This window comes from Talpa occidentalis, unplaced genomic scaffold, assembly GCF_014898055.3.
Source record: "Talpa occidentalis isolate TD23 unplaced genomic scaffold, MPIMG_talOcc4v2.1 talOcc4.14, whole genome shotgun sequence".
Taxonomy (NCBI): Eukaryota; Metazoa; Chordata; class Mammalia; order Eulipotyphla; family Talpidae; genus Talpa; species Talpa occidentalis.
The window spans coordinates 5,082,084-5,103,540 of record NW_023601433.1 but is presented as its reverse complement, the minus strand read 5'-3'; the positions used below and the strand labels follow the sequence as shown (position 1 = coordinate 5,103,540).

Here is a 21,457-nt window from a genome sequence, read left to right as displayed (position 1 = left end):
GTGGCCGGGGATTGAACCGGTGCTGTGGAGGCTGCGGGCAGCCTGGCAGCCCAGCTCTCAACCGCTGCGCCGCCGGGGAGGCCCTGAACTAATTTTAGTTGGAATAAGTTTATGGCTTTCTAATGTGGACACTGTGGAGAATATTTATTTGCATATATAAGTTTGACTTTGAGCTCTCATTTATGTGAGGGGGGCAGTGTGCCCTTGCACCTGCTCACGTGCCTTTCACTACCTAGACTATGAAGTTCTTTGGGAACTGCATAACAGCGGAGAATTTTTTTTTGTTCAATCCCTTCCCTGAGGTAGTTTAAAAAAAAAAAAAAAAAACCATGGAAGGGGAAATAATCAAGGAGAACCTCTTGCGTGGAATTTCTTTGAGGAAAGACCAGTAGAAAATTGTATTCAAGTTGGAGGTGCCCTGCTACCCCAAAACTCGCACGGGATCATCAAGTCTGTAAAGGATCCATTAAAGGTTCGTTCTTTTAATGAGAACAATCCAAAATCCTCCAGAAATAATTGTTTTTATTATGGAACGATAATGCGGGAGGAATTTTTGTCTCTATCTTGTGGCCTGTACCCTTTAATTTGCAATTGAGGAACTTGAGCCCAGGCCTGCTGAGGTTGGCCCAGCTGCTTAGTGCCAGAGCCAGGCCTGGAACGGTGCCCAGGAGCCTTGCTGCAGCCCAGCCTCACCTTCTTGCCCACCTCTGCTTAGACGTGGCCTCATCGGTGGAAAGCAGCTCCGCGGTGTTACATGCTGTACCAAGACACCCGGTTCCCAGCCTGTGCTTTCCTCTCTGGAAGTCCTTAGACAGAGCCACCTTTACCTGTCAGCACCCTCTTCTATTTCATGAAGTTGTCTCCCCCACCACAGTGCTTGAAGGAAGCTGTGTGCACTGGCTCCCCTGCGTGGTTGGCAGGCTGCAAGCACCTGCTGCCCCCCGAGGGCTCTTCCTTTGGCAGAGGGCCTGCTCGCTGGGGCTGGGTTGTGTGACGATCACAAGATAGAGGGTCTGGGTGTAAGGATCAATCTTATCCTGTGTTGCCTTCTTCCCAAGCACGGCATCATTATTTTTACATGTGTGTTCTGTGTTATCTTTCCTAAACACGCCTGTCTGAGTCACGCAGGAATCCAGTTGCTGGTGACATTTTCTGGCCCCGCCACAGTACATGGATGATGGGGAAAAGGGAGGAGCCTTGTGCTTGCTGTGCCCGTCCCTGGGGATATATTCCCTCAGCCCTGGGAAAAGCAGAATTAGAGGATGTCCTCTCCAGTGCCCTTTATGTTTCTGTTTCTAAGAAAATAATAACATAGAAAATGTGCTTGTGGGTCCTCTGACATCATCTATTCATTTCTTTGCCATCCTTCCTCCTCATTTTGCCACCAAACATTCCGCTATATTCATTTGCTCCATTGAATCATCTACAGGAAAACTCTTTTAAGGCACAGGGGCCTGGGGATGGAGTGGTTGGCATCGGGCCTCTCCCTCCATGCTGGGCCAGTGGCACAGAAGGCTGAAGAAGAACCAGGGCGGCTGCCGCAGCTGCAGGCTTCTTGAGACGGGGCCAGCGCCTGGGCCAGCGTGCGGGGGGGCATGAAGCCCCAGAGTCGTCGATCATAGACTCTCCACTCTGCGGGCACTAGAACTTCTTCCTCGGTGGCTCGGCAGTCTTTCCTCCCATTCTGTCCCAGTGAGGCCAGGGGTGCAGGGAGTAGCCCGTGTTGTACCCCCTGCACCTGAGTTCCTTCCTCTCGACAGTTACCACACAGGTTCTCCTTGATGCTGCTGCAGGCGTGTCCGTTTGGAGCTTTGGGCATTTCCCAGACTAAATCAAGCCTTTCGTTTGCAGGCATCTGCTGTTTTGCATGCCAAACAGTGTAGTAAAAAATGGACTGCCATAGCGGGTGAAATGAATCAGACACGGCCCATTCCCCAAGAAACTGTTGGGAGAAACAGAAATTAGCCAGGAGTTGACACCCGGACCCGGGAACTCGGGAAGGAGCAGCCTGTCGTTCAGGCCCTTCTACGCCAGCCCCTTGCACTGCTCGTTTTGCCGGCTTCGTGCCTCTGTGCCATCAGACACTTAGCGGGGTGCTGCTGAAATATTTCCCTGGGGGGGATTCTCTCCTCTTGACAGCTTCGCTGGCCTTAAAATTGGCCTTAAAGTCGGGAGCCAGTCTTCATTCCAGTTCCAGAAAGGGATGCAAATGTTGGCCACAGAGCATTTCCTCTCCCATCACCTCATCTCCACACAATAGGCAGTGTTCCTTCCTCCGGGTCATTAGGCTTCCCTAATGGGTGAGCTAAAGAGGGAAAATAGAGCTCTGGCCTCCTCCCTCATTAGTGCTGAAGCCTGGTGCTGTGTCTGCTTCACATCAAGCCCAGAGGGTTGTTTTTCTCCTTGTCTGAGACTGTTCTTTCTTCCCCGAGTCAGGAAAAGGTTTGAAATGCTGGCTTTCCTGACGAGGAACTTAGTGCAATTGCTGTTGCAACTAAACCCACCAAGGGGGTTTGGGGGGTGGGGGTTGTGATCTGTGAGGAAAAATGCTGTTTCCTGATTGACATCTGATTTGGACACTGCTCTTAGGTTTGTCTCTTGGGTTAAAATACGGTGCTTTTGCTTTGAGTCTGTCTGGCACACCCCCTGCACCCCTGCAGCCCCCAGGCGCCTGCAAAGCCAGTGGAGGTTCTGAAGATGCTGGGCAGTGGTGACTGCAGGGGACCGACAGCTGCTGCACGGAGCCCTGGGGACAGTGTTCCTCTCCCTGCGCACTTTGGTTTCAGCCTCGCCCAGGGGACTGCTGTCGATGTCGCCAGAGGAGGAGGAGGGGTAGCGAGCTCATCAAAGTAGAAGATGCCAAGTTTCATTGTCTTTGTCGTATTCCTGAAGGGGACCTGTCCTGACTCTTTGAGGAAAGAGCAGGATTAAATAAAGACAGAGTAATTCGTGTCTTTATAGAACTGTGATGTCTGAATCTGTCCTGTTTTTAAAACTTACACTCCACACCTGGTGGACAAACAGCAAAGTACCTGAACTAGGATACGATCGGTGCCTGGAGCCTCCCTCCTCAAGGCTGCTTAGTGGGAGTTTGGAGCTAGTAAAAGGAAGGAGCTAGTAAAACGGGAGGACGAGCAGGAGCGCCTGAGTGCTGGGGCTTGGGGAGGCAGGTGGTTAACTCAACACCCACTCCCCGCGGCTTCTGCAGCCGAGCAAGGTCTAAAAGCATGAACTGGCAGCAGCTCGGGAAAGACCCAAGGAGTCTCATCCTTCCAGCCTTTGTTCCTGTAACCTGTCATTGCCTGCCCCAGCACAGAGTGGGGGAGATGGGCGTGGAAAACAAGAATTTTAAAAAAGGTTGCACTAGTTGGCTCTTTCCTCTCACAAGGATTGATCACATAATCGGCTAGTTTAGTCTAGTGGAGGAAAATAATTGCACAAATCTAAGTAAGTTAAAAAGTGGGAATTTTCAAGTGTTTTCGAAAGCTAGGTGTTTGCTGTTAGATACGCAGGATTACTCAGGAAGTTTCAGCAGCTGTCGCTAAGGGAGGTGCCGGTGGCCGTCTTCAGGGTAGTGACAGATGGTGAAGATGGGCGTCCATCTTCACAGAACATGTTCCTGTAGGAAGTTCTTAATAAACAGACAGCGATTAAAACACCTGGCAAATGCTAGTCTTGGTCCTACCTTTTAGCACAGCTGTTTTTAAAGGGGATATGTCTTCTCTCTCTGCTCTGAAATGCACATACATTCTGATGCCCACCAGGAGTAGCAGAGCTGAGAGCCAGCTCAGCTTTGGCAGAGAGAGAAAATCGTCTGGAGTCTTTGTCAAGTTTTCAACTTTGGTTCGGAGAGTGGTGGTTTGTGGGTCCTCAAGACATCGCCTGCCCCAGCAGTTGCAGACCCCTTGTAATTTAGGTTAGACTATTTCCACTGTGTGGAATCTTTCACACGTGAATCCTTTGGGATGGTAGAGCTTTCGAGTAGCTGGTGGCAAACCCTAAGTGCTGGTGCTTTGGTTTGAAAGTCTTTGCTGTGCTTTTTCTAAAATAATGCAGCACTTGGCTGTCTTCTGAAACACTGGACACACTGGTTCTCTCCCTGATGGCTCAGATAGTCACTGTGACTTGTCACTGACTATCACTTAGGAAGACTAGACCATCAGGGGCCCTAATCCCAGTGACCCTACAGGAACTTGGAATGACGATCCCCTCGTGTCAGATTGCCTGTGGGTCATTTGCCCCGTCCCTCAACCATGGGACTAGGCATGCTCAGCTGTGTGGGGTATCGGAAAGGGCCTTGGAGCTGAACTCCCACAGATCATGGAAACAGTTTTCTCCTGAAGAATTTTATTCACCACTCACAAGACCATCTTTGCTCTTCCTTACTGTTGTAGTTACTCTTAATTCCTCACCTTAATTCCAAACGTTATGAATTACTTGGGTCTCACTTCTTATACAACTAAATGCATTGGCTTTCATGCAGTCTCTCTTAAGCAATAAAGCTTTCACTCCCGCCCTCCCAGATTCCTTGTGCTTCTCACAAGTCAAAAAAATTTGTTACTTTTGCCCATCACTTCAAACTGGTGACTTAGAAGGCTCATACCCTCATCTTCACCTAGATTCTTCGACTTCCTTATTATTAACCTCTTTTTTGTAACCACAGTTGTCAAACTTCTTGGTTTTAGGATTCCTTATTCTTAAAGTATTAAGAACTACAAGGAAATTTAGTCTCTGTGGGTCATCCCTTCATGTTTTTACCACAGTTGAATTTAGAAATGATACCTTTAAAAATATTTACAGTGACAATGATTAACCTATTACTTATGAATATAAAGGACATATTTTTATGAAAAATAACTTTACCAAAACAAAACTTCTGGCTTCATTGAAAACATTTGGACTCTATCTCATGCATTTACGATGTTCTAGTTAAAACATAGCAGGAAAGCCCAGATACATGCTTGGAAGAGGGAGGAATATTCTGATAGTTTCCTGAGATAACTGCGATTTTTTCTTTGATAGTACATGAGAACGGAGAAGTGGTAGATTCTTAAAAGTTACTCGCAGTGTGGAACCTGAAGTCACATCAGGTTCAGACCCACCAGCCTGCCGCCTCCTGTCCGTGCGTCATTTCCTGCCATCATCCATTGGCCATTTGGAAAATAGGGTGCCGTGTATTTCATGTACACTTCCCATGTGTCACACGGACCATTAAAAAAGGTGTATCTCAAGGTTGATCGTTAATGAAATCAGTGTTATTTACACGACTTTCTATATGAAATGTTACCTTTTTTGGGCTTTAAACCGAGTTCATGGCAGTGATGACTGTCCTGTGAGTTGACGTTGATTTGTGCAATTGGGAACACAATAAAGCAGGTAACGAAGGAATATCTTAGCACTACAGTCAAGAGCTTTGACTCACAGGGGCCTTGTGAAGGTCTCTGGTACCCCTGAGGTTTTGCAGACCACACCTTGAGAGCCACTGCTCTGATGGGTGCTACAGACCCCTGATGAAAGTCAGGAGGCTGCTGAGTTCTTAAACTTCATGGCGTGGGGTGCCCAGGAGTGCAGTCTTCCCTGAGACCGTGGGTCCCCGGCCACATCACACACCCCTCTCCCGTCAGAAGCCATCATCGCACTTGCTCAGCTGTTTTTGGCCAGAAATGTGTCCCCGGAGTCTCCCCGCTCAGACGTGCTGTGGGTCCCGCACAGCCCTCTTCACGCCCGGCCTGCGTGTCCTCCACTCCTGCCTACCCTGGAGTGCAGAGCGGGGCCTGCACAGTGCACCCGCCTCTTCCCCTCAAGGCTCACATGCCCGGCACAGGCACCTGTGAAGATGATGCCTGGTGAGTGTCCCGCAGGAGCAGAACCGGAAGCCCTGCATTCGGCAGGGCCGGCTTCTGTTTTGGTACAGCTTCCTGGACTGCTTCAGGGAAATAAGCACACGTGTCTACTTCACCCATGTCTTCATTTCTCTCCTCCAGGGCACTGATAACCTTAAGTAGTTGCTCTTCTTTTAAAATCCCGTTTTCTTTTTAAGTTTGGTTACTGGAAGTAAAATTAGTAACATGGCCCGAGCTGCAGCTAAATAGCAGGTGGCAAAGGGGAAGACACTCCCCACTGATAGCCCAGTAACTTTCAACTTTAATTAACTTTAATTAATGTGAATGAAGTGGTTCATCGTTCTGTAGAATTTGGATAATTGCCTTTCAGGTTTTGCGGATGTCAGAAGTGGAGGCGCAGAACTGTTAGGTTGCAGACCCAGGAGCACAGCCTGCAGGAAGGAAGGAAACAGCAGTAGGCACTTGAGAGAACGCTGTGCCCTTTTGAAGACCCCTTAATGCTTATTCTTCAAAGAGAGACTATAGAGAGAATATGGAGAAACAAAGGATCACACAGAACCAAGCTAATTACCAAAGCCTAGAAATCTGAGTGGGGATGGTGAGGTGGAGACTACAAGATGGGCCCAGAAGGGGGCACAGTGGACTCTGCTGGGCGCTGTGGGTGCCTTGGCAGTGGCTGTGGTGTAAGGACAGGCCTCTAGCGAGGTATATGCATTAGTATACATTACTGAATATTTATTAACATTTAGACAGATCTGCAGAGTGGATGACGTTCGGAACCTAGCGGTGCTCTTTTCTGTGGTGCCTGGCTATCAAAAATGTGTGGGTTGTATAAACATATGAATAAAGGAGCTTCTGACTTTAGTTAGCCTGTACTCGTCTGATCTGACTCTGAGAATGGGGTGCCTTAGAGAGATCCTCTTCAGACTGAGAGATGGGTATTGACTCATTCACACAGCAGCCACTTGTTGAATCTAAGGCCAAGCACCTACAGGAAATTCTGAGGCTCGGGCAGCAGAGCTCTGCGGCAGCCGGGGGTGCGCGGTGTGGTCTGCGTGCTGTGTGTCCTCACGGTCAAGGGAAGGGTGGGCCCACCTATCACCGGGGTGCTCAGTGACAGCAGCGTGGACAGCATTTGGAGGAGACGGAGCGGCCCGACCAGTTTCTCTTCCTCGGGGAGGAAACAAGGACCGGGGACGGACAGAGGCAGGCTGCTGGAAAGGCAGAGACTGAGACCTACAGGGAAGGTAAGAGAAGCAGCCGGGGAGATGGCGGTGCAGGCTGTGCTCCCAGCGTCACCTCTCCGAGCCAGCGCTCTTTATCCCAGTGGGTCACGTGGGCGCGTCAGCCGTCTGACTAAGGATTGCTCAGGGACACTTTACGTTGAGTCCAAATTAGGCACTTGGGGGTTAGCCAGGAAAAATCTATAAATATCCGTCTTTGCTTCTTTCCCTTTGCCTCAGTTGAGGCCTTTTTTCTCTTTTCCCTCAAAACTGTAGCTCTGCCCTCTGCGTTCCCAGTCCTGTCTCGACCTTTTAAGAGAACTGCTTCTCCACAAAGCAGCGTGGGGTTCAGACACTCAGTAGCTCCTCTCGCCTTAGCTTCTGGGCAAGTTTCTTACTTTCTTTACTTGCTAGAGACCAGAACACTCAATTCTCCACCCCACCCCCAGCCCGCGGTCTTGTCCCATGATGAAGGTACTTTCAGAGGGAACAAGGTGGTCTCCCTCAGAGCCAGCTGCTTAATTCTTTCAGTTCTCCTGTGTCAGAATTGATCAGCTGTCTGGTGTTACCTTGTGGGCTCTCTCGGGGGAGGATGTAAATACCTCTTTAAAAAAATTAAGGCAACGTTATAATAATAGTATAGTAATTCATATGCCACCAGCACTATACACCAAACGTGTGTATTAATTCACGGACGCTGCCTACAGCCCTTCTCCCCATTTTACAGGGGAGCAGCTGAGGGACCGAAAGATGACGGGACATGCCCAGGGCCCCAGCGCCCACCGTCTTAACCACAGAGAGTCTTTAAGTGCCATCACCCCTTCCTCAGTGCACTGTGGGGGCACCTCCACTTGAGCCTGTTTAAGTGCAGGGGCATCTGAGTGCCCCACCTCCCCTCTAAACACGTTGTGGGGTGACAGCCCTTCCAAAACACATTCTGGCAATTTAATCTGAGGTAAAACAAGGTTTTGTTGTACTTCCTTAAATTTTTCAGGATATTTAGATAATCTGCTCGCATAGAATAAAATTATCAAATACAAGCTCTAAATAGTATTCCCCGAATGAGTGAGACGGGATTTTACTATTGGGCATCAGTAGATAACATGGCAGCGGTTTTGAAAAGTAGAGTTTTTTTTTAACGACAGACTTTTCTATTTTTCTTTTATGGACAATTGATAAAAAGAGCAGGTGGTCTTAAACCTCTGCTTCTTTTTGGCAGACGTGACAGTCGAGTGGTGTTTGTGCTTGGAGGGATGAGGGAGGTTTCCACGGGACGCTGAATCACTCCTTGGTTTGTCTGAATGACTGTGCTTGAGTTCGTCTCTGTGCTGTGAAATGAAAAGTAAGAAGAGTAGGCGAGGAATTTCCTCAAGTAATACATTTCCATTTTAATATGGGGTTCAGGTTTTTCCTAAGACTTTAGTTATTTTGAGCATGAGTTCTCATTTCTGCCCAGGATTCAGAAGTTCTCTTAGACCACTCACCGTTTGTGTGTGTCAACACGGACAAAACCTTTTCTCATGGTTTAATAACTAAGCCTGGTTCACCGGTGGATGCATCTAAGGACTGTGTTTGTGGTGATAAATGAGTACATAACCTTTCGGTCATCTAGCCTTTGGACGTGGGGGGTCATTTTCTGTGGGGAAGTTCAGGAAGATGCTGCCACCAGTTAGGGACTCTCCACGTCCTTGGAGTCGACCAGTGTCAAGGACCGTCACCGGGCAGACACCCTGTAGCGAGAGCATCAGTGTGCAGTGACCGTCACGGTTCAAAGGGCAGAGCTAAAGAAAGGGTGGGGAGAGGAACTTGAATGAAGGGTGGATTTTGGCTAAGGTTGGGAATTCCCAAAGCTAAGAGCCGGCGTCACTGCAGTAAAGAACCACGGTCTGACTGTGGAACTCTGAGAGCCCAGCCATAGGTCTTGAGGAATAGTAGCAAGTGAGCTAGGATGAGGATCCTGGAGCGGCGTGGTGCCTGGGCAAGGGAGATTATAGATGCCCCAGGACGAAAGGTTTTTCTTCTCTCTTCCTCAACACCACCACAAGCTTTGCAACTCCTCTGAAGAATCTCAGCCTCCTACCATGACGTCGTGTGCTTCTATAACCTAGGCCGTTAATGGTTTCCAGGGCAGAGTCGTAGCACGCCCGCACCACAGTATTACCTAGACAGCTTGCCGGTCCTCTGTCACACCTGCCCTCCTCAACACCTGCACCTTCGCTCGCTCTGCCCAGGCCCCCTCCCTTCCATACGCTTTCCTTCCCTTCCTGTTAAGCCACGAGCTTCATGACACTGTTCCTCCTAGTCAGAGCACCAGAGCGCCTCCTTCCCTGTTGCTGAAATTCTGCATTGCATCCCCCAGGCCATCCTGTAATTTCATGCCATTACCCCTGCTGTGTTTCCTTAAGACCCAGACACGGCTCGCCCTCCTTTATGTCTCTCACAGCCGTCTTACAGAACACTGAAGCTACTGCAGACGTTAGATTATTTGTTGACTGGCTCGTTAGCCGATGCTCACTGTAGTTTAGCGCTCGCTGGCCATGATGTGCTGGTGATGACAAAATCCCATTAGGAAATTCTGGTCAGCCTGTCAGTGTTGTTCCCCCTGACCTCACTGCCTTTGTTTTATAGGTGAGGTTTGTTCTTATTTCCATAGATGATCATGTGGAAAGGGAGTTTCTTGTGGGCTGTTCCGTTCTTTTCCCACTTCCTTGCTGCAACACTCTTGTCACCCTGCTTCCGCCTGCATTTCCTGACCAAGATGGCAGGAAGGGCACTCAAGTGTTCCCTTTTTGTCTCTGATGAGATCTCCTGGAAAGGATTGAAACATGACAAGGACAGACAGACATGCTGCGTGGATCTCGGTGCGTGTTAGTGGTTCCCTTTCTCTGTTAATGCTGCATTTGGTTTTCAGAAAGTTCTTTTTACAAGCGAAGGTATTTGTTACCAGGCTGGCAGTCCTCGAGCAGCCATTATGAAAGTGCTGTCGCTGACGCATTTTCTAAAGAGAAAACGTATGAGAAGAAAATTAGAAACAGTTGAGTATACAGTCAGTGCTTATACCTTTCTCACAACGTGGTTACAGTCTTAGCCTCCAGCCTTCATCGCTGCACCACACAGCACACACCAGAACTGCCCTCACCAGCCCCACGGAGCTTTTACACAGCGAGATCCAGGTCCTGTATCTGTGTGACCCGGTGACAGCACTTGGCACTGGTGGCCAACCTTTCTTCACAGTGTTGTTCCCTTTCAGTTTCCTTTGCGTGTTGATCTCCAGATCTGGGTGCTCGTGTCCATCTGCTGCCGTGGCTCTGCTGGGGTGCACCGAGGTCACTCGCGAACTCCCCCTGTGCGAAACCCGGCTCATGCTCTCCTCTCTCCACTGCCTGCTTGTGCGCCAGCCGCCGCCATCTGTCTGTTGCCCAGGGCAGAAGCCTAGTCGCACCGGCCACTTCTTGCCCTCACCCTCCCATACCCACTGCCTGTTACTGTTGACAGCTCAGGCTGTGGGTTTCTGTTCACGATCCTCACTTCCATCACCGGACTCCCAGCTGCCTTCACCTCCATTCAGCTTCTCTACCAATATTGTAACTAATCCCACTGCCTCCACTCTTGTGCTTTCCAGTCCAGTGTGTTCTAGTAAAAATAGGTTTTTTTTTTTTTTTTTTTAATGCAGAGTGAATTATGCTTTTCCCTTTCTAGCAGCCCTTCCATGGCTTTTCCTATTGCTGGGATTCACTCTTCCAAATAGAAGTAGCATGTTCATCTGGAACTCACCTGTCTTCCCCTGGGCCTCAGGCCTCTGGCTGACCCTGTACACAAAATCAGTTTCTGGTTTCCTTCCCTGCCTCCTGCACCTCTTTACACACACCACCTTTTGCCAGGTGTATTCCTGCTGCCCGTCAGGTCTCTGACTGGTCAGCATTTCCTCAGTAGGCCTTTCTGCAGCCTTAGAGTATGTTTCAACTTAAAGCAGAATGTTGTTGTGATTCCTCTATTCTGACATTTCTCACCCACTGCTTAATGTCTGTCGTGCTGTGTCTGCAGTGCAAGTGTAGGCTCTCAATATGTTTTCTAAAAATTGAACTAACTTCATGTAATGAGAAGCTTGTTGAAGATTTAGGACAGTGACATAAAGTTGTAGGATACAATCACAGCGTGAAAGGTCTTGGCTTAAATTGTTGCTGTTATTAAATGTACCATTTTTAACATTCTTGGCCATTTCAGATATTGAAGATGCTCATGTAAAATCCACAATCTTTGGGAAAATTGGAAAATTCAATTTAAAAACAAAGTGTTTACAAAATCTCTAGTACACTTGAGTTAGGGGTCATCTACTGCATGTCCGTTTACCTCAGTAAAGCTGCCTAGAAATTATTTAAGTGAAAAGTAAAATATTTTTCAAGGTCTGGATTGCTATCTAACATGCAATAATGGCCAAAAGGTTAGTCTGAATCTCGTGCTGTTTGCATGTGTAAATGTCTGTGCAAACTATTTGGGTGTGAAAATAGGGACAGGATAAGGATTCGTTTAAGTGGACTCTGCGTAATATAGTTCTGCTGACCAGGACCCATGGGAGGGGGCGCTGTCACTCAGTTGTTTACGCAGCCAGCAGCTGGTGCTTCCAGGCTTCCTGAAGTTGGTACGATTTCCCCGCGTGAGCAGGGTCGCACCACTACGACGGGAAAATCGGAGTAACCTTTGCTTTGTCTTTGTCAGCGCCGCGCTGACTTGCAGGGTACTGTTGTGGTCATGCTAAAAATAAGTGTTGCTGAAAGATTAAAAATAGTAAACACGGCTTGCAGTTGATGAGCAGTGAGATCTGTGGGATCTGGTGTGAAATACCCTTTCGGAGAAGCAGGTATCGAACAGGAGGAAGCAGCGTGGTGTCCGTGTCTCCGCCGTCGGGGTCCCCGCGCAGGTGCCCGGGAGAATGCCCTCCATCCAGGGTGTGGGTGGCAGCAAGAAATAGGACAGGTGGCTCCACATCTTCGGGAAGGTGAAACCTGACTCGGGCTTGAGTTGGCTTTGTTGCTGATGGAATGGCGTCTTCGCGGGCGTGCCGGCAGACAGATGGACTGCCGTCCAGGGGGGCTTCGGCCGGACGCCTCCGCGCCGCCAGCCGTGTTAGCCTGGCTCCCCAGGCTTGTGGAGGACACACAGAGGGCAGGAACAGCTGCTGTTTCAGAGACAGAACCCACCTCAGGATGCTCGTTGTGAGCTAAAATAACAAAATGAAGTAGAAAATGTAATAGGGAAATGATGAAATGATGAATGTAGTAGGGAAATGATGAAAAGTGGGTTTTAAGGCCAGAAGATCATGTCAAACTGAAGAAAAGTCACGAGAAGTGAGACCGTTTCACCACCAGCTTACCTCCTCCCCGCAGTGTGCTGTTCGTGCTTGCTTCTCCCGGGGCATGTGGCTTCAGAGGATTTTGTTCTGGGTGCCCCCACATCACGGGGAGAACACTGCCTGGGGAGCCCCCAGAGGGTGCGCTGCTGCAGGCGGCACAGTTGTGGGGTCCTGATCCAGAAGAGCCGCTTTCAGGAGGGCGGCGTGACATGGCGATGGACCTCTTCAAGGATTCAGAAACCTGCCATAAGAAATGGCCGATCCAAAGAGAGAAACTAGGAGGTCAGCATACCCTTTGGTTCTAAAGACGACCTGGACAGCGGCTGTCAGTGTCCCGAACTCCTAGGCTGCGCGTTGGATGAGCTCATTCTGAGTTTCGGAGCACACTACTGTAGTAAGAAGCTGTTAAAAAATTGAAGGGTCACGTATTAAAACGCTGACCACGGTATCGAGTCTGTTTAAGGTGACGGCACACTTGCTGCCTGTACTTTATAAAATTTTGACTCTCAGATTTTTAATTGAACAAAATAACACCTTTTTCTATCCTTGGAATTTATAGAAAAGCAAACAAAATTATTGATGAATATGGGTAAGGAATTCGGAGTCTTCTTTTCTCAAATGTTCATTTGTATTTTTTCCATGATAGTTGCATTTCTTTTAATGTAGGGCATTACCCTAGTGGCAGAATAAGATGTGGTGGCCTGGGAAGAAAAACAGATTTCCAGGACTGAGTTTAACGCAAACTCCTCCTCAGCTTTGTGACCCGGTGCAGCTGACGTGTACTGACAGACTTTTATGAGAAATCAGCGAGACGGCACACGTGGACCCGCCTAATAAGCAGGAAGACCTCAGAGAGGGTCACTGAGAAATGCTGCCCCAGAAGACTTGTCCCAGAGCTCCAGCTGTCCTACTTTGCAACTAAAATTCTGAGCCTGCCACCTCCCTTTCCCCCCCACCTTTCTTCACTTAAGAGGTTGGGTTGGACCTTTTAGTAAAATTTATCACTTGTGTGCTTGTGGTAGACACCACGAGGTGCTTCCTGTGAGGAGCCCAAACCTGGGAGGAGGCGTCTTTAAAACTTTGTTTTTTCTTACACCCTTCCATGTTGACTTCTTTTGCCGTCGATACAGCTTTCTGCCTCCAGGAGGCTGTCTGAGGAGAGGTGCTGCTGGCTGCAGCCCGCTGCTAATTTGAGGGTTACTGTCTGTTGCCCTTCAGGCCTTTCTCTTTGCTCTTAACCTTCCTGGAACCCCTGAAGTGTGAGTCAGAGGAATGCCTGGAAGCCGGGAGGTGGAGTAGAAGGTCTCCCTCTCCTGGGCCTGTTCTGTTTAGACACCTCAATTGAAATTTAAAAGGAAATCCTAGATGGAAAAATGCCCCGTCAGTCTTTGTAAGTGATTTCCTTCTCTCGAATCCTTGACCATCTTATTTGGAGCAGGCTGTTTTTCAGAGTAACTGGAATTGCTCAAGTGGCAGCTAAATGCTTTGTCTGTTTTCTAGTCCATCTTGCCACCAACACATGTGTGACTCCGGGTGACTCACTGTTTCTAAGTTAATGAAATCATGGATTAATGCAGTGTTGTCTGGGGTAGACCTTTCCTTCTCATTTCATGTAAAAAGTAGAGGTGGAAAATGCAATTATCTAAGAATATACTGTGTCAACAGGTTTTGAGACTATGCTGCGTCTACAAATTATGAGTTTTCTCCTCTCCTCTGAATCTGCCTGCAACCTGTGAGCTCTGTGGCAGGCGATAAAGATCTCCTTGTCTTTGAGGTTGACAATGTCAGATCAAGAAGGAACTTCAGGTGTGACCTGTTGTCCAATCTCCCTGTGCAGTTCTCTAGGTCAGGCAGACCGACTGTCCAAGGGCGCTGCTTGGATGGTGGCACACCTGAGTGTACAGGGAACCCTTGACCTTCACTCTGCTACTTTGGGTTGTCTGTGGACTCGATGGGTCCTTGGTGGGTGTTTAGCTAGTGGTCTTTAGCCAGTGCTTGATCACATGCTGCTACTTTGTGTTTCCTTTGGGGTTACAGATAAAAATCTTGAGCGGCAGGGGACCACCCCTCCGTCCACCAGCTTACTGCTTAGCTCTTTAGCACACCCACGAGGTGGTGTCCTGGTTCAGAAACTGCTGTGGGGCTTTGAACAGGGCCCTGTCCTCAGCAGAACAAGCCAAATGCAAGTCCCTTGTAAGAATGCTTAAATAATTTGGCCAAGGGATTAGAGCCTGTGATTCAGTAAAGGGAAAGAAAGTTTAATTCTCAAATGCTGCAGTGAAGTTAAAATGCATAAGAGTTTTACACTGTACCTTCTGGAATCTTTTAAGCATGCCTGTTGCTCCTATCGTATGGACAGACTAAAAGCACTGGTTGCTTCTCTTGAAGAATTTGGGGCCCCTGGCTGTGGTGTGAATGGGATGGAAGATAAAGAGAAAGGGGAAATAGTTACAAGATTGGTGTCTTGTAAATGACTCCTACTGTTGGAGTCAATAAACCATTTGACTGTATGTTCCCAAAGTTAAAGGAGAGGAGGGGGACTATTCTCCAAATGAAAATTCGTCACTCTCAGCTCTGGTTTGGATATGAAATGATTGGTTGCTGTGTTTCAGGATCCTAACAGAGGAACTGTTCAGTGGTTCCAGATGTTTTTGATAAAAACTTGGAATTGTCGCATCAGCAGCAAAAGCACAGGCTGTGGATTCCGCCTTCATTTGGGGAGTGCTGGGCGGGGTGGGGCGGGGGAGAGCTAAAGCAGACTCTTTGTTCCCCACCCAGAACATTTGTTCTCCAAGAAGGCTCAGAATACAGAAGGGTGACTCCAGATCCTCTTAATATGTTTGTGTGTGCAGAAAGAGTAGGAAATAGATTTCCAGCCTCTAGCCAAAAGCCAGCAGATCATCAGCGATAAGAAAATTAATCCTTTATGTCTCAATCTGGGCCATTTTCACAATGGTATTATTTTGAAGCTGGTTTCTCTCTAATTATATAAACTTTCTGAGGACAGAGACCTTTTTATTCTTTTGTTTGCCTCTACTACAAGGCAGAAAAAATCTGTTACACCAATATAGAGTCTCTGCGTTTAAGCCTACAGCGAGGCAAGGCTGGGAGTAGACAGACCCTGGTGATTAAAGCATCTCTGGTCCCCGGGGAGATGCCTGGGAACCTTGGAAGCAGGAAAACATTTGATTCTGATTAAAACAGAAGGGAGCGGCAGTAAGGGATAAACCATGTTGGGGGTGGGGGGCAGCTCTGTGTTCTTGGGGAGGGGAGGGAGCCCTCTAAATGGCAGCTTGGTGAAAATTCATACAGAAAAGATAATAAACCGCTCGTTTTTCCGTACACGAAATCCTAAGGGTCTTTCGGTTTGTACCCTGGACCACGTCGTTAAAAAATGTTTGTCACCCCCCGGCCAGGTTTCCATCCTAGGGGTTAGCCTGAGTGGGGCTTTCATTTACAACCTTTTAGTCTCTCTCTAATCATCTCGTCTCTGCTGCTTGCTCTCTTCCTTCTAATGAAAGGCAGCGTCCGCCTCGCTCTACCTGTCAGGGACCCCGCAGAGCCACGGCCGGGGGCATCTGTCTTCATGCCTCTGGTGGGACAGTGGGGCGCGGGGTCAGAGGCTTGGCGGGGATCACTGAGACAAGAGGGGGCCTGAGTAGTGGCAGAGCTTGCTGCTTGGGTTCCCGGGAGCTGGCTGGCCTCTGGGACCCTGGCCCGGGCAAGCTTTGACGCCTTGGACCGACTTCACTTTTCTAGAATGTGGAAAATCTCGTCACCGATTCGGGTTGCAGTGTAGACAGACATGGAGGTTTCCAGTCTCTTACTCCTTGCCTGATTCACATGCTCCGGGACGAGCCCAGGGCTCCCCTGGGCCCAGGAGTTGAAGATGGGGCTTTTTATTTTTCCCCTTCTCCGCACATTCCCCGCTTTGCGCTTCCCTCAGTTCCTCCTCCTCTTCCTCCTGACCCCTCCCACCCCAGCGTTCCCAGCACGGTGAGAGCTGTGTGCCCAGAGGACTCTGGGTGCCTGGGAGTGCAGGGTAGGGGCCGAGGGGATGCAGTGGCGCCGGGGACCCCTGGGACCCTCCGTCAGGCCTGCGGGCGACCATCCTGGGCTCTTGACGACCTCCGGACCCTTCAGACACTTTCGCCGTCCCTCGCGGTCCTGGAGACAGAGGGCCCTGACATCGTCGGGTAACATTTTTCTCCTATGAAATCACTGGGCTGCGCTTGGCAGGAGCAGCCGTGTGCGCCTGCGGTAGTTTCAATTTTCGGGGCTTCGTGGAATAGATGAGTGTGTTGCACTTGCTCGCGGCCTTCAGGCTGACACCCCTCCTTCCGTCACCGCCCGCCCCGACACCAGGCTCCCCGAGGGGGGACAGAGCCGTTTTCACAGGCCGCGGCGAGAGGAGGAGGAGGAGGAAGCGGGCTGGAGAAGGAAGCCTTGTTTTCCTCTTTTCATCTCGGGATGAATCATGTTCCCACCACTGCAATTAGGTTTCCAGCCCTCCGAGGCTGCTGGTGCCGCGCTGAAAGGGCAAATAGTGACGCTCTGCTCTGCTCTGCGGGGCGGGACCGGCCGGCCCAGGAGGGGTGGGAGGGAGCAGGCCGGAGGAGTCGTCTTTTTTTTTTTTCCCTCCTCTTACTCTGCTGTCATTAGACATTTTCCACTTAAATCAGAACCGAGCCCCGCTGCCTGGTGAGCCAGAGACAGACGCCACAGCCCCGACTTGCAACAGACTCTCCAGGCGGCGACTTTTTTTTTTTTTTTTTCTATAAAGGAAAATTGATTTTCCTTCCCTTTTTTTTTTTAATGGAGAAAACGGATTTCAATGAGCATTTTTTCCTGTCCTCTCTTTGAAGCAGAGGTATCTTCCCTTTTTTTTTTTTTCCTCTTTTCCTGACAAAGTGCATAGTGGATTTCTGTTGCCTCTTGCGGGTTTTTCCCCCCACCTAGGTCGGCCATCATGCTCAGCCGGTTCATTAATTTTTCTCCTGGAGTTGTTGCCGGCGGTGGAAAGGCTGCGTGCTTCTGCTTCAGTCAAGATCTGCACAAAGTGTAGCAGTGGAGGCTCTGACTGTTTGTGTTATGAATTATAAATTCATCATCGCGGTGCTCGCAAGTGGCCAGAAAGTTCTCAGTCGGTTCAGGGAATTGGATTCTGCTTGGCTTCTTTTTAGCTCGTTTTGCCCCTGTGAGGGTTTTATGGAGAGAGGCCTCTAGAAGGCACAGACCTTCTCCAACTCGCCCTGAGAAACTCGGGACTCGACTCGTGGGGAGCGCACCGTTCCCCCAGATTAGCAGTGGGCACATCTCCTGCATTTTGTCCCCTCTCCTGCCTCTGGACAACATGTATGAGCGGCACAAGAGGCGCTACAGCCTGTGTGACATCTCCAAGGTGGACAGGACTGTGGACGTGGTGTTGCTGAAGGTAAGGGGCCCCGCCTCGGACACCACGCGGCTGTGGGGCTGCGCCCACGCCCCGGGGCCTGGCTGCTGCGGGAGAAGGACTGAGCAGCACATGTGGACAGTGGGGAGGGGGGGGTTGGGTTGGTGATCTTCAGGGTCTTAAAGGAATGTCTGAATGGAAACAATGGAGGCTGGAGAACAGCATTGAGCCATTGTCCTTTAAGTGACATTTTGCTTAAACGCGCTGTTACGCTCGGTAGAACCTCATAGTCTTGAAGTCACAGAGGAAGAAGCCCGCCTTCGAGGCGCTCCTGCCTGACATGTCTGCCCCACTCTCCCTGCCCTGCCCTCCGCCCCAGGCCCCATCCGACTGGGTGTGTGTCTCTCTGCCGCTGTCCCATGGTCTCTGTCTTTTGTCTGGGTCTTCTCTGCGTGTTGTTTCTCTGCTCTCTCATCGGCGAGTCTTGGAGACAAAGGTACACGTTTTTATTTCCTTCGGAGGGTCTCTAACCGCTCTCTCTATTAACGTGGCACAGCCACCCTTTCGCTTGGCTTGGCAGCCTTTCAGCCCGAGCTCGGCCTCTGTTGATAGCTGAGTGTGTTTATTTTCCAGGCGCTAGTGATGGGGGTGTCTGAGCAGGATAGGGCGGAGACTCCGGAAAACGAATTGCTCACAGAAGGCATCCTTAAATCTAAAATTAATCGGAACTCCTCCAGCCGCAAGAAGGCAGTGAGTCTGGGAATGTTGGACAACTCAAGGAGCGCTTTTTGGAAGTTTAGCGGTTTTCTGGAAAAAGCAGGGGAAACTGGAAGCCAGCCAAGTGCTTCCCATGCTAGAAGAACCTCAGTAGGTGAACTTGGGAGGGTGTCCAGTTGGGGGGTGTCTGACAGAGGGATGCTGTCTTGCCCTGGTCGAGGAAAGCGTGCAGCTGAGGTACCGACTGGTCACTTCACGTGTTGCTTCGGACGCCCTCATTTTTCTTATTGCTCAGTCGAGGCCAAGACATGGGCTCAGAAGGCTCGACCCAGAAACCAGCAAAATCCTACGCTGGACGAGGCCGCGGAGGAGCGGTGACCTGTGGGGGCGGCGTCGTCATCCCGCCAGCTTGCTCGGGGCCCCATGGACAGCGAGGCCACGGCTGGAGCCATCTTGAACTTGTCTCCGAAATGGGATTTTTTCCTCTGAAATCACAGTGATAGTCAACACTTTGATTGCATATATTGAGGAGAGCCTCGTCGTTTAGGACCGTTATTTGCTCAGCTCTTTCTGATTTTACCTGTGAGGGAGGGAAAGGGAGTTGAGGAAGGTAGAACGTCCTGGTGTAGGTCTCACGGGCTTTCTGCCCGCGTAGGACAGTGCTGGGTGTGCAGACCTCGGCCGGGCCTCGGCCTTCGCGGGGGGCTAAGTTCAGCCCAGGCTTCTGCTTGACAGCTTGAACCAGACACTTCCACGTGCATGATCTCACTGGAGACCGGCCTGTCAGGCAGCAGCTGTTTCCCCCATTTTCATATGAAAGGCCTGAGGTTTCTCTTGAACCACGGTGAAGACAGTCCGAGAACTTGAGTGACATAGACGGGATCCCCTGCCACAAAGTCACAGCTAATAAAGATGCCATTTGATTTTCAAATGAACCTCGGTTTATGTTCTGTTTCTTTACCATTCTACCTACTACGTAATACTTAATGAAAGACTTTCAGTAGAGAAAAACTTCACTTCTCAGAAAATACGCACTGATTACAAATAGACACCAAGTTCCGAAAAGACCCAGGTTTTCAGTTTCAGTGAGTAGGTAAGTTTGCCGCAGGTTTTTTCACTCTGGTGATAAAAAAGAGGGGTGCATCACTGAGACCTCTGCATTAAAACCAGTGATGGCCTGTAGGGTGCCGGGCATGGTGCGCAGGCTGCACGGTTCTCGGAAGGTGTTACACGTAATGTGAGATGCAAGCCGTGTGCCAAATAGCGGACATGGGAGGCCTGTTCTCGATCGAAGCTCTGTCTCTGATGCTGACATTTAAAAAACTGATCTCCAGAGGATGAAAAGGTGCTGATGGCAGGGTGCTCTAGGGATGCTGATGAAGGGGGGGCGCTCACAGCCATTGTGGCTGGGCGGCCGGAGCCCTGGTGGTGTGGTAGCCATCCCCAGGGGCCTAGGAGAGCAGGCCTGACAGCCTGGTGAGCAGTTTGCTTTCTTTGGCTGCTTTACTTCTGATTTGTGTTTTTAAAGACCATTCTGGCAGCGTGGGCCCAATGAGGGTGCCTGATCGTAGTCCAGGCACTGTAGAGTGGTTTTGTGGTCTGAGGTGGAAGAAGGGGTTGGGTATAGGATACCGCTGTTTTGATTTTTACCTTCCTGCTGCCGGTCTCATTTTACATACGGAAAAACAGGCTTGGATGGTCATTTCCAAAGGCCTCGCGGGCCCTGTATTTCAGTGGTAGAACGTAGCCCCGGGTCTGATTGTATCCGAGGTCTGTGTTTCTTCTTGCTCCCTGAGACTTTCCCTTGGAGTCGACCTTTCATTACGTGACTAGGTGTATCCGTTTTAACTTGCATGTTCATGTTGTTTTTCTGTCTTAGTCTTTTCATATTGGAAAGAGTCTGAGAAGTTCTCCTGGTTACTTCATTCCCGGTGCAGGAATACCTTCTACAGGACTTCACACGGGTGCTTGATCTCATACACATTGTTTTGTCGTGCCCATTTTAGCAGATTTTGCTCGCAGGTTTTTCAGTCATGCATAAGTGTTCTCCAGCTGGCTTCCATTTTGAGTTTCAGGATATTTAATCATGTCTCAAGAAAAATAATTGTATTTGGTGTCTATGCCGGTTCAGTTTTCAAGTGACTGTGTCTATCTTCTCACTCCTTACATCTGTGGAAGTTAGAATTTTTGTACTATGGCAGTTGTCATTTTTTTCATCTTTTCACTAAATATATCCAAGTACTCAGAACAATGTCCCGATTCAAACGGAATGCTCAGTAGTATTTGTTCGTTGAATGAGTTCGTCTTTTAAGATTTGTAAGCATCATATCTAAACTATAGAATACACTGATTAAGTTGGTAGAAGACAAAGAAATGACGTATAGAAATATACAAAAACCATCACTTTGCTGTCTACCTTTACAGCCCTAGCCCTGTAAGGCCAGGGGCATGCTGAGAATTCACTGCAGATTAGCTTCAGAGTCCTCATTCCGTGTCAGGTCCCCACACTTTCATGGACTTTGCACTCTGGCCTGTTTGCACTTTCAATTCTATATAGTCGTTGCCATGGTAGCCCTTCCGCACCTGACTTTCCCTCCGGCTGCGTCTAGTGCCCTTTATCCTCACACCAGCTCTTGTATCTTACCTTAATGCGAAGTTTTCTAAATACAAGCTGTAACTTGATGGCATTCCTTGATCACACCCCTCCATCCCCAGCCCGGCGTGCCCATACACACCCTCCCTGTGTGACATTCCTCTTTTCACCCCCTGCCCACGTGCGTGTGTGGCCTGTCGCTCTTAGGATGAGTGGTCGCTGGCAGTGTATCACGTGTTCAACATGGGGCGGGGTAGAAGTTTGTTGGCAGACACCCTGAGGTATCATCCTGCTCTTCTCACAGCATCCTTCAAAAAGCTTGTGTTGACCTCCCAGGTT

The 21,457-nt window shown here is 49.5% G+C and overlaps 1 protein-coding gene across 9 annotated transcripts in view; it reads left to right on the top strand.

Annotated features, from left to right (window-relative positions):
- AKAP13 (A-kinase anchoring protein 13) overlaps positions 1-21,457 on the top strand; it is a 252,783-nt gene that overhangs the window by 148,427 nt on the left and 82,899 nt on the right. The window contains exon 1 of one of the 9 annotated variants that reach the window (XM_054694748.1): positions 16,283-17,850. The exons of 7 other annotated variants lie outside the window; for them this stretch is intronic. In XM_054694748.1, coding sequence (XP_054550723.1) covers positions 17,770-17,850 — 81 coding nt within the window. In that variant the 5' untranslated portion in view covers positions 16,283-17,769. Of the gene's footprint in view, positions 1-16,282; positions 17,851-21,457 lie in introns of those variants that run through there. One more of the 9 variants, XM_054694749.1, reaches the window with a different exon arrangement.